General features: G+C 48.3%; 1 protein-coding gene across 1 annotated transcript in view; it reads right to left on the bottom strand.

The window, feature by feature from the left end:
• Positions 1-815: 815 nt before the first annotated feature.
• The window catches only part of CIDEB (cell death inducing DFFA like effector b), a 53,993-nt gene continuing 38,755 nt past the window's right edge, over positions 816-16,053 (bottom strand). The window contains exons 4-6 of the mRNA XM_078679476.1: positions 6,285-6,475; positions 1,790-3,462; positions 816-1,748 (exon numbers count right to left, since the gene is read on the bottom strand). Coding sequence (XP_078535602.1) covers positions 3,327-3,462; positions 6,285-6,475 — 327 coding nt within the window. The 3' untranslated portion in view covers positions 816-1,748; positions 1,790-3,326. The remainder of the gene's footprint in view (positions 1,749-1,789; positions 3,463-6,284; positions 6,476-16,053) is intronic.

Below are 16,053 nucleotides of genomic sequence, written 5' to 3'. Positions count from 1 at the left end.
AAGGTTTCCATTCCTGCACAAAAATAGCCATCCCCCAACGCAGGCACCCTTGCACCGTGGTGCAAAGGTGCCTGCTTTGGCGCGCAGCAGCCCATTGTGTGCCAGCGCAGAGGAATAGGACAGGAATTCGCTGTATCTAATACATATGGAGCATTCCTGCCCCTTTCTTTTGCCATAGGGCAGCGCACCAGCAAGGCCTACTGTGCTTCCCTACGGCAAAAAAACCATAAATGAGACCCTGTGTTTCGACAGAAACAAAGTTGGGTATGCTATGAGAGGGTGGATCAGCTTGGGGTTGGGCCACATGAATGCGGTTGCCACAAAGTTCATTATAAAGGAGAATCGATTAGTTAGTAGGTTAAAATGAGGAGTAGTTGGGATTGAGTAGATTAGTTTGGGTGGCCTACAGTTACTGAGAATTAAAGAGCAGTGAAAGATTAGGTCTTGGAAGCCTGTTACTTGGCAAGCCTGTATCACGTTTGGCACGGGTGGTTATGATGTCACATGCACCTGTCTTTTTGAAGTGGCCTTTTTCACACATATATGAGGTGTCACTAAGTTTTGGCATGTGCCACGTCACCGGATGTGGTGCTTAAACTGCAAGCACATTGTACCAAAGCTTGACTTGAAGAGGGGCACTGCATCTCTCAATATATATTTTACTCAAGTTCTCCTTGCAAGCAACAGCACAGCATGTAAAGTGATGAGCTTTTCATGTGTTTAACATATATATATATTTAGGCCGCAGCCCGCAGGGTGTGTGAATATTTAAGCAGCTGAGATGAAAACATAGTTACGTCACTTATGAGAAACCATTTGAAACACAAAGTAATGCCCTTTATTGAGCTAATGTATATTTGCAAATGCAACACAGTCCTTCTTCTCATGCTGGAATGTAGCATGTTTACAAGCACGCTTATCAATGAATCAAACATTTTCTTTTTAAACCTGCATATTGTTCTAAGTAATTTTTCCCTGAATACTGTTTTTCTCTCCAGGATCAAAGCCTACTTTATTGATACGTATGTGGTGTTTCTACCAACCACCTGATCAGACATCGACAAATATGCTTTTCATATAGCGCATACGGTAGGTTTCCAAATTCTTGAGATTTAGTAGCCGATAAAAGCGATGGTTGGGCCATTGGGAACTCACGTTTGCCAAGACAGAGGGAGCTTCTCTCATTATGGGGTATATTTACAAGAGATAGCGCCACCAGAACGCCTCTTTTAGCGACGTTCTGGTGGCACTATGCCATTCTCCATACACATAAAGCAGTTTTAAGCCACTTTTTGTGGCTTAACGCTGCTTTGTAAATACGGCCCCTTTACATGCATCACTTAGCGTGAAAGTGGCGTGAAATGGGTGTTGCTGTGGGTGTTCCACTGCAACCCCCATAGCTTTTTGACACCTCCCCAGATTTACAAGGATCTGTAAATCTGAGGTAGAGCCAAAAACTAACGCCATGCAATATCTTGCGTTAGAATGGCAAAACAAAGAGAAATTGTTTCATTTCTTTTGTTTTTGCTTTTCTCTATGTTTGCTGCATTCCACAGCACACATAAGAGCAAAACGCCACTAATTATTTTTTATGTGCCAGACGATGTCCCTTGCTTCGCATAGACAATCATTTAATTATGACGATTTGCAGCACACATAGAAGTAACAAATCACCATTATTGATTGTTTATGTGCAGGAATGGTCACACTCCTGCACATAACCGTTCATGCCCTGCAACGCAGGCACCCTTGCACTATAGTGCAAGGGTGCCTGCGTTTGGGGCTAGGCAGATAATTTTAGCACTAGCACTAGGGAAAACACAGGGGTATCCCGTATTGTTGTGAATACGGTGCATCACTGCATTTTGGAAATGTCGGAGTGTGGTGCTGCCAAATTTCGCACAGCTCTGCGCTCCAGCATTTCCTTGTAAAAATGGTCCACTGTGCCAAAATGCCACAAGCCTGCCAATCTGGGTGAGAAAATGCATGCAACTCCTGCCAATCTTTTGAAATAAAAAATCACCATATTTTTCTCTTTTCCCTCTTAATAATTCCTGTATTTAAAGCAAGTAAGCGCAAAATTACAATTCGAGGATTTTGGTCTGTAAATTTCCCTCATTGCATTCCAAAATGCTGGCTTCTATGTGAAAAGGGGCTGTTCTGTGAGTCTGTCAAGGATGGCACTAGAAGCTGTCAAAACCATCCTATGCTTCCCATCTATGAGGGACCATCTCCCTCCATCATAGTGAAGAGCAGTGAATGTCATCCTAGTCTGACCATCTAGGAGTGGGCCCAATCACGGAATCCCTTGTCCAGGAGAGTGCAGAGGACACTATCCTAATCTTGCCATCTAGGAGTAGAGTGGGCTCAATTCTGCACTCCCTCATCCATGAGAAAGCAATGGAGCCACCCTACTACCACTATCCAGGATAGCAGTTGACCAAATCCCACACTCCCTCGTCCAAGAGACGCAGAGACGCAGAGAATGCCATACTACTCTCGTCATCTAGGAGGGGAGTAGCCACAATACTATACTCCCTGGTCCAGGACAGTGCAGAGGACGTCATCTACTCTGCCGATTTAGGCGAGTGTAGAACCCAATCCCACACTCAATCGTCCACGTAAGAGAAGAGGACACCATCCTACTCTCTCCGTCTTGGAGAGTGGTGGACCCAATTCCACACTCCTTGTGTGGAATTGGGTCCACCTTATTCTCTCCATTTAGGAGAGTAACTGAGGCTATCCTCTGGTCCCTCTTCTAGTAGAGACCAATGGGTGTCTCACTACTTTCCCTGATATAGGAAAGGTCTCAACTCTGTCTAGGCTACAGACGTATCCGCCTATCTGCACTCCCCGGCCTAGGAGAGAATAATAAATAAAATCTCACTCTTCCCACATCCAAAATCTAGGAGAATGCAGCAGGGGCCTCCATACAGTAAGAGCATAACTGTTTTTGTTACTTTAGCTGATGATGTAGGCAATCCATTTGGAGGCTAGGCCATACCTTAAAGAAACTAATTTAGACACATTGAGTTTATGACATTTGATTAGACTGGAAAAGCATTTGTTATGATGGCTTTGGTCGTCAAAAACTGGAAATGGTGCTGACTTCTGCAAGGAGGAAATCAGCAGGCATACATCATTGTGAGATCTTGAGGGATCAAACCATTAAAAATATTGCACTTGGGCATGGAAGGTGAGGGTAATTGGGGATGTAAACCAGTTGTAAATAGCAGAATGTATCTAACTTTAGAAAAAGTCCTCATTTCTGCTCCTTCTGCCAGCAGGTGCACAGAAGCCCAGGTCTTTTGTCCAGTTGCCCCTCCTCAGTCTTCATACTCGATGATCCTGGATGGCTGCCAGTGCTCTGGGCCCTCGATGAGACGTCTCAGGTAGCCGGAGGCAGTCAGCAGAACTTGTCCAGCTCCTTGCATCACTGTTGTGATTACACGCAGGATCTCCCTGGGTAAAGAAATCAGTCGTCAGCACAAGGGGGACCAAACATTACTAACAACCATCCCCACCACAACAAGGCAATAAATGACTGGCTACTTCCTCCGCTGTAAAGCAAGCCGAAAGAACAATGGCTTCTGGGGCGATACAAGGGCAATGTGAGGAACCGGGAACAGCAATAAAGCAGGGAGTTCTCACTTGCTAATTTCATGGACATGATGGACATTTGTATGCTAAGGCCAGAAGAAAACATTGAGAAAAGGAACAAAAGCTACCATTTCCCCTTCCAAATAAAAACCTAAACCAAGAAACAGGGGCATAACTTCATCTGGAGTGTTTGGAGGTGTTACACCCCTCTAATAAATGTATTCTGTAGTAAATAGTTGTGTACAGGTGTTTTAAGTCGGGTGTGGTGAGGTTTTGGTAGGATTTCACTTGGGGTTTTTACATATACATGCAGACCAACCCGCGACACCCAACCACACACACTCTTCTTTCTGTTTTAAAGGTCTTACAAATTGGTTATTTTACAAAATTTGAGTTATAAGTGCCCTTCTCAATCTGCACTCCTCTCCCTTCCTACTTCTCCTTAAGGCCCCCCCTCCTGCCCTGGTTCTCGTACAATATATTTTAACCAACAGGATTGTGGGAAATCTAAAGCTCACACTGCCCCACCTCCCCCCACAGTCATACTGACGGAGCTACACCCTTGCCAAGAAACACAAGAGTAAAACAATCCAAGTGCACCTGGAACCCTTCTCGGAAACCCGCTGCCAGAATCTTCATGTTAGACATACAAAGGGACAAGTACCAACTGGTCTACGACAGTTGTGAGTTTTCTATAATATTGTAGTATTTCGGTATTTAGACAACAAACTGTAGAAGTGCTCGCTGTGGTATATAGTAGTAGTACAGGATTACAAGTTCTAAGGGGGTTGGTACTTGTGCGGGATGGTTTTGTTAGCTGTAGTAAATGATGTAGTGGCACTGGATGTGGGTGGTGACATAAAAACTTAGATTACTGGAGGTGATGAAACAGACTTGACTTTTGGGGGGCAGTGTGGGGTTTCTGACTGTGATGGACAATATAGGACCAGTGGCTGTGCGGATAGCTATGACTGTGTTGGTATGGTTTTGGCTTGTGCTTCCTATGGTGATTGATAAACAGTTGATGGCTACAGACCAGAGTGTAGAGGGGAATGGTGATGGAAACAGGGCTTCAAGTGCTCTCTGTAGGAGGTGGTCTAGTAGATATGGCATGCTATGTGTGGTGGGAGTTCGAACTATAGGGAATTGTGATGGATTCCTGGTTGTACAAAATGGTGTCATGTTGCAGGCTGTAGGAGATTACATAGATGATATATCAATTAGGATATTATGTTGCTATGTGACATGATGGAATAGCAATGGATGAAGGTGAAGTAGCACTGGCAGAGAGGGACTTCTTTGGAGCCCTTCTCTGGGTTTAATTGAGTGATAACTCTGTGGGTAAATGTTGGGAGACAGAGATATGGCCAGAGAAGATTCAGCTATTGCGCTTGTGGTGAGGTTTGCCATATTAGTCTTTCCTCTGGGCTAAGTCATAGAAGTGGTTGCTGTTCATGATGAGGTAAATGAATTCACTGTAGGCAGGCGTGTAGAAGACCTGGACTTTGGGGATGATGTATGAGCCCTGGCTGCAGGAGAATGAGTAGGAATGCTCGCAGTTCAGCTACAGTGTAGTAACCTTGTTGTGGCAGTTGAAAAAGGGGACCATTTTGTGGCATTGAATATGTAAGATGGCTGCCCAGAAAGAAGGACTTCCATCTCTGACTGCAAGTGGGGCTATGAAAAGATGTGAGTGTGTGAATCTGATTGGTACGACATACCAACGTCTATTGGGAAGGTGTTTGAAGGCATATGGCTTATACTGCAGGCTGTAATGGAGAGTAAACTTACTCATTTGCTTCAATGACAGTCTCGTGCCTATCCGATGCAGCATCTACCATCGCCATCAGTATATCTTGATGAGGCAGTACTTAGATGCGTTTTAATAAGCAGACCAAAGTCTTTCCATATACCCCATCAATTACTCCTGCTGTGCTAAAGTGTGCACACTACTTTAATCTTAGTATGCCCTTAGTATACCTGTACCAGAGGCCAAATAAACCATAGCGTGTTCTCCACTACAGTTACCAGTATACTCAAGAATAACCTCCAAAGCACCATCTAGTCTCCCCATACGCAGTTTCTATTTCTCCCACTGAACCCACATATACACTTTATGCATCCCTAAAACTACAATGAATGCTCTCCCTTCAGGGCCGGACTGGCCATAGCGGGCACCGGGCGTTTCCCCGGTGGGCCAGAAGGGTGGGGGCCTGTTTTGTACCTGCGAGCCGGTTTTGTTGTTGGGGGCCGCTTTAGCAGCTGTGCTGGAATATCGTCCCCCTGTAACAAAAGCAGGAGCCGTTAATCTCACTAGCACCACCGCCGTTCCCGGGGTAGGTCCGAGCAGCAATCTGCCAGGGCTAGTTGCTGTTCCCAGTCTGGCCTTGTCTCCCTTTCAACTCTTAGTACACCTACAGGCAAACTTTAAAACAGCCTAATTTCTCTTTCCAATTTCCACACCACTAAAACCAAGTCTTTTAGACCTCAGTATGCTTAGGTGTAGGGCACACCACAGCCTAACACAGTTTAACACTACACTACACAAAACATGCACTGTCTCCTGCAGTAAATGATAGCAATATACCCCATGAAGGTCAGTTTACTAATATATCACAGCTTTGGGAAAGTTTACTTTGTACTGTTGCGTTATCTGTGAGGTACTCTTTAAAAGTGGTCCTCACCTGAGCACCTTCTTGGGGCCCAGGCAGCGGAAATCACAGCTCATGGAGTAGAGCCCGTAGAAAGTGGCCTTGATGTTCAGACTGCCGAAGAGATCCCGTGGATTCAGCCTGTAGATGTCAAAGGTGATACGTGCAATGTCCTTGCTGTTCCGAGGCTTTTCCTTGTTCAAGGAATATGAGAGAACCCCATTCTGGAAGACAGTGGGAGAAAACAATAACATTTAGCTTCTCGTAATACTACGGTACATTCCTGTAATCCAATACAGCCTCAATATCTGATGCTGAAAGGACAGAACTTAGCAGCAGAAATGGACACTGGTCTGGTTGATGTAGATATCTTTGTCTCTAGATTTTACTCTCCCCAATCTCAGACACATTAACGTAAGCCAGGTAGTACACCCATCACGGCAACGTTTTTAAGATACCATCTGATTATGTAACTACTGGATATCTAGTTTGGATCTAATTCTCCTGGACAAAGATCAGAGGATGTACACTTCATGAAAGTATTGCTGTGAGTAGCAAGAGTATGACTGCCAGAGCCTTAATCAAATCTAAATCCTTAGTTTTGGGCTTAACTAGGTTTAAAATTTTAATCTTGATTATTAAGAGGGAGCTTATCTCTCTCCTCCTTATAAAGCAAGTATAAATCATTTTATAAGCATAATAATAATATTCGAGCTACAGTTATGTCTGATCAGGAAACTGAAACCCCTGAAATTTCACAGACACAATCTAATGAGGTCCTGATGCAAAGAATAATACAGCAAGAGATGCACTCTTGCATATGTGAGACCCTAGAGCAGGTTCCGAACAAGAGATCGCCCACCTCCTACGACGAGGACAACCACAGTCCAGAAGGTGGGTGGGCCAGCACTGGAGTGGTGAGGGCAGAGACATTTTAAGGCATGGGCAAAGTAGGCTCTGGCCCAGGGCCCCAGCCATTCAGGGGCCCACTGATAGAGCCAGCTCTGTTCTGCAGAGAGTCCTGCCCTGATGACCTTGACCTAATTCTTAAACAGATTGTTTTAAGTACTGTTTTTCTTTCATTTACGGTTTTTTTTAAGAACTGTTTTATTAAGTTTTTTCTTCATAATAAACACATACCAGGCACAGATTATTTCGTTAAACTGCGACACGCAACGATAACTGACAAAAAAAGGAAGGATATTTCTGATATTCGTGTCATTTGTATCTTTCTGTGTCCAATGAATCCTTTAAAGTTTCAGAGTGAATTATACCACTTATATGACATCTTTTATATCTTGCCTGGCGTCAGGCCCATTGTATTGGGTATATGTCTGTGGTGTCAGTGATGATGTTCCTAACACGTCTTACGCTGTGCAACTGCGCTGTGCCTGTGTTTGTCACGATGTGCTCCATAACTGTGAAGGAGGGGTGTTAACGAACCTGTGGCAAAATAATGCTTAATAGGTTAGGGATCTCAACTGTGAGGCTGGCGCTCAGGTACCCTGGGAGCTACTATCTTGGCGTTAATGACTGTCATTTGTGCTCTGGCACTGGCTGCTAGCTTGGCATAGGGTATGTTCATGGTTGCACTTATTCGGTGGGTTGTAATTCTTTACCTCACTTCTTTCCGCTTCTCCTTCCCGCGTGCTCTCCTCTATGGTATGCGCTCTTGAGGTTTATCATCTAGAGGAGTCTGAGAGAGAGTGGCATTCCCTTGTGTGTGGGTCAATGCAATTAGGATTACATCCCAACTTGCAGCGAGGGGGATCTTGCGGATCCCAAGCGTGTCCTCGCATCTGAGTGCAGTGCTTTCTGCTTTGGCCCAATTTAGCATGGAGCGTCTTCACATTATTATGAGCGGCGGGTCAGGCTCCTTCCATCTTTTTGTGATTAGCCTTTTTGCTACTACAAACCCTAGATCTAAAAATCTAGACGTGGTTTTATTGATTCGGCTTCTATGGTACAAATGCAGAAGATATATGTGCCATTCAAACAGGAGTGTGCGACATGTGCAGTGCACCAGCGCATCGGCTACTGCCGACCAATAGTCTGTTAATGTGGGGCACTCCTATAGCATATGTAGCAAGTCCGCATCTAAATGCATAAATCTGGGGCATTTGGTGTCTTGGCATCTAAAGTATTGATTGATCTTCGCTGGCGTGAGGTACGCTCTATGGATGATATATAATTGTATTTGTCGCAGGCGTGCATTCCTTGGAACCTGAGTTGAGCTCGCCAATACCGAGGCCCATTCCGTGTCTGTGAGCTGGCGTCCTATGTCTGCCTTCCAGTGCTGGCAGAGGTCCGATAGGTTTGCCTCCGTGTGATGCCTGAGGGATGCTGCAAACCATTTGACAAGGTGCCCACCTTGCCCCATACCATGTAGGTATTGTATAACATAACATAACATAACATGTGTATTTGTAAAGCGCATGTTCACCCGGAGGTATCTTGGCGCTGAATAACAGCTGTTTATTGTTACCCAACTCAATGGTTGGTTAGGTGTGTCTCTGGTTTGGCATCTACGGCTCCCCATTTTGCTGTTATCGACGCTAGTAGGGAGCGATGCAGTAGAAATTGCCCGGGATATAATTTGTCTTACTCCATTAGCGTTGTATATGGGACTAGTGTGCCCTCTTGATATAGATGTCCTGAATTCCAGCAGTGTGCCAGCTTCTGAGTTTGGCTGCTATGGTTACTGTTTGACCTCTGGGTGTTCCCTCCAGAGGTAGGGCTGGAGCGTAACGTGTTGTTTTGCGGGTGATATACAGAGCTCTACAGAAGCTTTTGTAGGCCACATTCAGCAGTAGTGAGTCCGGCGGCTTGGCTTTTGAACATGGGTGGAATATTACCGCTAGCTCCATGATCTGTAGGGAGGGTTATGTTGTTGCTGTGTCTCCACTGTGACGGTACGCAAACCATCTGGTAACCCATTGCATTAGGGCTGCCAAGTAGCACTGTTCCAAGCGTGGAACTGCCAGGCCACCCTGGTCACCGGTAAGCAGAGTTTGCTGATCGCCACCATGTGTCTAGATTTTCCCCATATGAAGGCTTTTACTAATCTTTCGAGGGGCCGGGAGAAGGACAAAGGAATGTAGTGTGGGAGATTTGTGAAATGATACAAAAACCTGGGCAGTATTACCATCTTTACTATGGGCACTTTCCCTGTCACTGTAGTGATAGTGGGAGCATGTCCGAAAACGTCATCTGGGAGCGGACTGAGGTCAGTGCACTGCCCTGGTTTCCATCTTCCAAGTCTTTTGGGCTTCTGTATATGCGGATTGTTAGAAGCGGCTGTCTCTAGTTGGCAGAGGTATACACTTCTGACAAATAGGGACACACCTTTTCTAGTCAGGGCAAGGGGATCACACACCTAGATAACCCCTGCTTACCCCCTTGGTAGCTTGGCAAAGCAGACAGGCTTATCTCAGAGGCAGTGCGTTAAGCATTTATGACCACATACAGTAATAAAGTGAATACACTACAAATGGATACGACACAGTAGTATTATAAAAATAAGGATTTTTATATAAGGCTTAGCACAAGACCAAATAACGACAAAAATATACCACAGTCTTAATAAATACTCTTGGAAGGAAAAATAATAATTCAAGCACGGTTTCTTCTTAGCACAAAGCCTTTAGTATCAAAAGCAACTCTTCTTCTCTAAAACACAGTTCTTGGCAACAATGTAACCCTCACGGGAGTCACACGACGTCGAGGCAAAGTTAATCCAAAGGTTCGGCGTCGACCGCGAGGAGCGCTACGTCGAGCCCGGAGTCGCACAGACCCCCACAACACAGTACCTTGGAAAAGTGAAGCACTCGATGATCAGCGGCGTCGAGATGTCCGGCGTCGCGTCTTCGGCGTCGATCGGGCCTCGGAGTCGGGGCGATCTGCAGCGGCGTCGACCGAAGTCAGGCGGGAGCAGCGCTCACGAGATGAAGCAGGATACGGCGTCGTCGATGTCGATGTTGCAAGAGTGAGCAGCGCTCACGGCGTCGATAGGGCTCGAAGTCGATGCGATCAGCAGCGGTGCAGACACGAGGTCACTTGGAGCTGGAGCCGAACTCACTACTCACTGGCGTTGCTGCTGGCGTCGATCGGGCCCGGCGGCCGGCGTCGAGGAAGCGGGACACTGGAGCCGTTACTCACGATGTCGAGCTGGATTCGGCGGCGTCCGTCGGCGTCGAGATTGCTGGATTCTTTCAGAGGTACTGGATTCACAAATTCCAGCAAATAGCACTTTAAGCAGATGAAGTCCTTTAGCCCTGTGACTTCAACAGGAGGCTGGCACTCTTCCAGCCCTTGGAGATTTTCTTGAGCAAAGCTTGAGAGTACACACACAGTTCCTCTCTCCTGGTTCCTTGGCAAAAATAAAGAAGCAATGCAGGATTCCCCCAACAAACAGCACTCTGGCAGAAGGGGTAGGCAGTCCTTAGATCAGCAGGCTTCTTGTCCTTGGTTCAGGTTTCCTTGTCAGAAGTGATCTAAATTCTTGGTTCAGGGGTCCTTCTCTTATACCCCTTTTTGGCTTTGATCCCTTTGTCCATGCAGGGGAATTTCCCCCCATCTCGGGTTTGTTGTGGGTGTTGCCAGGCCGTAGCACCTGGCCTATTCACAGGGCAGGGCAGAGTCCTCAGCCGCCCAGCAGGAGCGGAGCCAGCATTGTCACTGGCAGGGGCAGGGCCATCAGTTGCCCAGCAGGAGGTGGGCCAGGAAAGTCCCAGGCAGGCACAGAGTCATCAGCCGCCTGGCAGGGGGGCGGAGCCAGCATTGTATCAGGCAGGGCAGGCTATCAGGAGCTACTCTTCCCCTACTCTCAATGCAAATGCCCCACTCATCCCACACTGACTCATTCAGACCTCTGGAGCCACCCAGCTCCTGTCACACGCACACCAGAACCAGCAGAGACCGGTAGACAGTTAGACAAGAAAATAGCTACTTTCTAAAAGTGCTATTTTCAAACACAGAGTCTAAAAACCATCCACCCAAACGGATGCGTTATTAAACCCTGAGTTCAGGGATACCAAACTCGACATTGCACCATGCTCCCCGAGCCCGCTAGGATTATAGCATTAATAATCCTGGCAGCCCATTCTAACTGATGGAGAGCAGGTTACCTTACAATAGTGAAAAACGAATATGGCTGTAATTCACTATTAGGACATGCCAACCTTGTCAGGCTTGTCCTACCTTATGCTTACAATGCACCCTGCCCGTGGGCCTACCATAGGGGTGACTAACATGAAGTTAAGGGAAGGTTTAGGGACTGGCAAGTAGGTGTACTTGGGCAGTCTGCGTGACAGTACCAGACTGCACGTGGTCTAGCAATGGTAGACCTTCAGACATACTTTTACTAGGCCGCTCTTGTGGGTGGCACAACACGTGCTGCAGGCCCACTAGCAGCATTTGTATTTACAAGCCCTGGCACTCCTGGTGCACTCTACTAGGGACCGACAGTAAACCAAATAAGCCAAACATGGAATTCAATCAATACAGCAATTTCACATAGGGAGCACTTGCACTGTGGCACTGATCAGCAGTGGCACAGTGCTCAAAGCATTTACCAGCAAAAACATCGTAAACAGAGGAGGCAAACAGAAAAAAAGGAGGAGAGACTCATGCCAATGATGCCAGGTCTAACACATGTCCCCTCCAGCTGAAATGTGGGGAGAACTACCCTTACCCTAGGGAGTCCTCATCACTAAGGCGGAAAAATCTGGACAGACCATCAGCATTGGCGTGATCTGTGCCAGGGCGGTGTTCCACCGTGAAGTCCATCCCCTGTAGGGAAATGGACCACCTCAACAGCTTTGGATTCTCACCCCTCATCTGCATCAACCATCTGAGGGGCCTGTGGTCCGTCTGAACCCGGAAGTGAGTCCCAAATAGGTAGGGTCTTAGCTTCTTCAGCGCCCAGACCACAGCAAATGCTTCTCTCTCTATCGCACTCCACCTCTGTTCCCTGGGAAGTAACCTCCTACTGATGAAGGCTACAGGTAAGTCTCGGCCCTCTTCATTCACCTGAGCTAGAACAGCCCCCACGCCATGCTCTGAAGCGTCCGTCTGGACAACAAATTCTTTAGAAAAGTCGGGTGCCTGGAGTATGGGTGCTGTGCACATTGCAGTTTTCAGGGTGTCAAAGGCAGTCTGACAGGCGTCAGTCCAGATCACAAGTCGTGGCTGCTTCCTGGAAGTCAGCGAAGTCAAGGGGTGCACAATGTTACCATAATCCTTGACGAACCTCCTGTAGTAACCTGTGAGACCCAAGAAGGCTCTCAACTGAGTCTGGGTTTTGGGCGGTGCCCATGCCAGGATGGTATCAATCTTGGGTTGCAGGGGGCCACCTTGCCGCTCCCTACTTGGTGCCCCAAGTACACCACTGAACCCTGCCCAATCTGGCACTTACTGGCTTTGATTGTGAGGCCTGCTCTGCGCAGGGCCAACAACACTTCCTGGAGGTGGCGCAAGTGTTCCTCCCAGCTGGCGCTGAACACTGCGATGTCGTCCAGGTAGGCGGCACTGAAATCCTCCAGTCCAGCCAAGACCTGGTTGACCAACCTCTGGAAGGTGGCAGGGGCATTCTTCATCCCAAAGGGCATAACCCGGAACTGGTAGTGCCCATCTGGTGTGGAGAATGCTGACCTCTCCTTTGCCCCATCAGTCAAGGCGATCTGCCAGTACCCAGACGTTAGATCAAACGTACTAAGGTACCGGGCAGCCCCCAACCGATCTACGAGCTCATCAGCTCTGGGGATGGGGTGCGCGTCAGTCTTGGTGACTGAATTGAGTCCTCGGTAATCCACACAGAACCGAAGTTCCGGTGAAGCACCAGGCGCTGCAGCCTTTGGGACCAAGACCACTGGGCTGGCCCAAGGGCTGCTAGAGGACTCAACCACCCCTAAGGCAAACATTTTGGAGCCCTCCTCCTTGATGTATGCTCTGACCTTGTCAGTCACTCTGTAAGCCTTGTGCTTCACAGGAGTGCTGTCCCCGGTGTCCACATCATGGACACACCACTGAGTGACACCAGGAATCAAGGAAAACAGATCAGGGAATTGTCCCAACAATTGGCGACAATCCTGCTGCTGTTCAGGGGTCAGTGTGTCAGAGAGGACAACACCATCCACTGACCCATCTTGCTCTTTTGCAGACAGGAGGTCAGGAAGAGGCTCACTCTCCTCCTCCATTCCAGCATCTGTAGCTAGGAGCATGCCCACTTCGGACCTTTCTAAGTGGGGCTTCAAACGGTTGACATGCAGGACCCGCAAGGGGTTCCTGGGAGATTCCAAGTCCACCAGGTAGGTGACATCGCTCTTTTTCTCCACAACCTTAAATGGACCAGTCCATCTGTCCTTGAGCGCACAAGGTTCCACAGGGGACATGACCCAAACTTTTTGTCCAGGCTGAAGCTCTACCAGAGTGGCCTTCTGGTCGTACCACCGCTTCATCTCCTCCTGGCTGGCCTCCAAATTTGCCTGAGCAAGATCTCTGAAGTGCCTAGTCTGGTTCCTAAAGGCCAGCATGTAACTGTATACATCCTGGGGAGGTTTCCTGGGAGATTGCTCCCAGCCTTCTTTGACCAGACTCAAAGGTCCTCTTACCGGGTGACCATACAAAAGCTCAAAGGGGCTGAACCCTACAGACTTCTGTGGCACCTCACGGTAAGCAAACAACAGGCATGGCAAGAGGACATCCCATTTACGCCTCATTGGTTCTTCAAGACCCATAATCATGCCTTTAAGGGTACGGTTGAATCTTTCAACCAACCCATTACCTTGAGGGTGGTAAGGAGTGGTGAACTTGTAAGTTACCCCACACTCCTTCCACAGAGACTTCATATAGTTGGAAATGAAGTTGGTGCCCCGGTCTGACACCACCTCTCTGGGGAACCCCATGCGGGAGAAAACACCCATCAGTGCCCGTCCCACCACGGGGGCCGTCACTGTTCTGAGAGGGATGGCTTCCGGGTACCGTGTGGCATGGTCCACCAAGACCAGGATGAACCTGTTGCCCAGGGCTGTCTTGGGGTCCAGGGGCCCAACAATGTCAATCCCCACCCGGTCAAAGGGGGTACTGACCACGGGAAAAGGTTGGAGGGGAGCCTTCTGCTTCCGCCCGCTTTTCCCACTTGCCTGGCAAGTTTGACAGGTCTTGCAATGGATATCTGTATCCCTTCTCATCTGAGGCCAATAAAAATGGGTGACAAGCCTGTCATAGGTCTTGTCCTGCCCCAGATGTCCAGCTAAAGGAACGTCATGAGCCAAACCCAGTAGGAAGGCTCTGAAGCGCTGGCGTACCACCAGCACACGGGCTGACCCAGGCTCAGCAGCCTTAGGCTCGCTATACAGGAGACCGTTCTCCCAGTAAACAAAATGTGACCCTGACTGATCACCTGAGGTTTGGGCTGAGGCCTGCTGCCTCATACCCACAAGAGAAGGGCACACTTTCTGTTCTGCACAGAATTCTTCCCTGGAGGGACCACCATCCTGCTGCCAGTGGGTCAGCTCAGGCAGGTCTCCCAGTTCAGCAACTTGTTCACCTGTGGGTTCCAGGGCATACCCCTCAAGGTCTGCCTCCTCCTGGACCACGGGAACTACGGGGGACGGTTTCCCGCGCCCCCTGCCTCTTCTCTTTACAGCTGAGTCCTGGGCCATACTTTCAGGCTCCAGAACCCCATCAACACCCTAACTTGCTGTCATGGATCGAGTGGTTGCACACACCCACTCTGGCACACCCAACATTTTCAAATGTGTCTCCCTCTCCACCTTAGCCCAAGGGGAGTCTTCTAAATCATTGCCCAGGAGACAATCAACAGGCATGGCGGGCCTTACAGCAACTTGAAGAGTACCTGAAACTCCCCCCCCCATTCAAAGGAAACTTGAGCTACCTCACACTCTCTCTGGGAGTTGTCAGCAGCTATCACAGGGTAGAATGCGTGGGGAACAACCTGCTCTCTGGACACCAAGTGACACTTGACAGCTGTCACACTCGCTCCGGTGTCTCTGAGAGCTTCCACTCTATGGCCATTAATGGTCACCCACTGCCTATTTTTTTTAGTGTTACTAGGCAGAGGGGGTGGAGGGACCAATTCCATGTCTCCTAGAGAGACCAGGGACATCTCTGCGGGACCCTCCCCACCATGGGCAACCCTCTCCTCCCCTCCCAGGGCTACACTCGCCAACTGACGGGGGGCGGCACGTGGTGGTGCACTGGGTGGTGCACTAGAGTTCTTCAAGGGACACTGAGGATCATAAAAACGGTGTCCCACCTGCTTACAAGCGAAGCAGGTCATGGGGCCCCTACGAACAGGTTTACCTGTCGGGGCCTCTGATTTCTTATCTGGGGGAGGCTGGGACCCCTTCCCTTGGTTCCCTTGGGGATTACTTTGGGGCCCTTTCTGGAACTCCCTCTGTTTACCCTTGTCCCCCCCACTCTTCTGCTGGGGACCCTGCCCACCTTTGGCTGAGTCTCCCACTGGACCCTTGTGGACCGTGGTACTGACCCAGCGGTCCGCCTCTTCAGCAAGTTTTCTAGGGTTAGATATCTTGCTATCAATAAGGTGCTGGCGCAGCTCTGGAAAACAGTTATTAGACAAGTGCTCCCAAGCAAACAAATCATAAAGTGCATCATAACTTTCCACTTTGCTGCCCTTTACCCAACCATCCATGGCTCTGCAAAAATATGACACATACTCCACCCACGTAGTACCAGGCAACTTCTTACATTCTCTAAAGGCCTGTCTGTACTTTTCTGGGGTTAGGCCATACCTTAACATTAAAGCATCTTTCATATG

This window comes from Lissotriton helveticus, chromosome 3_1 (assembly GCF_964261635.1).
Source record: "Lissotriton helveticus chromosome 3_1, aLisHel1.1, whole genome shotgun sequence".
Taxonomy (NCBI): domain Eukaryota; kingdom Metazoa; phylum Chordata; class Amphibia; order Caudata; family Salamandridae; genus Lissotriton; species Lissotriton helveticus.
This window is presented reverse-complemented; position numbering and strand designations above follow the sequence as displayed.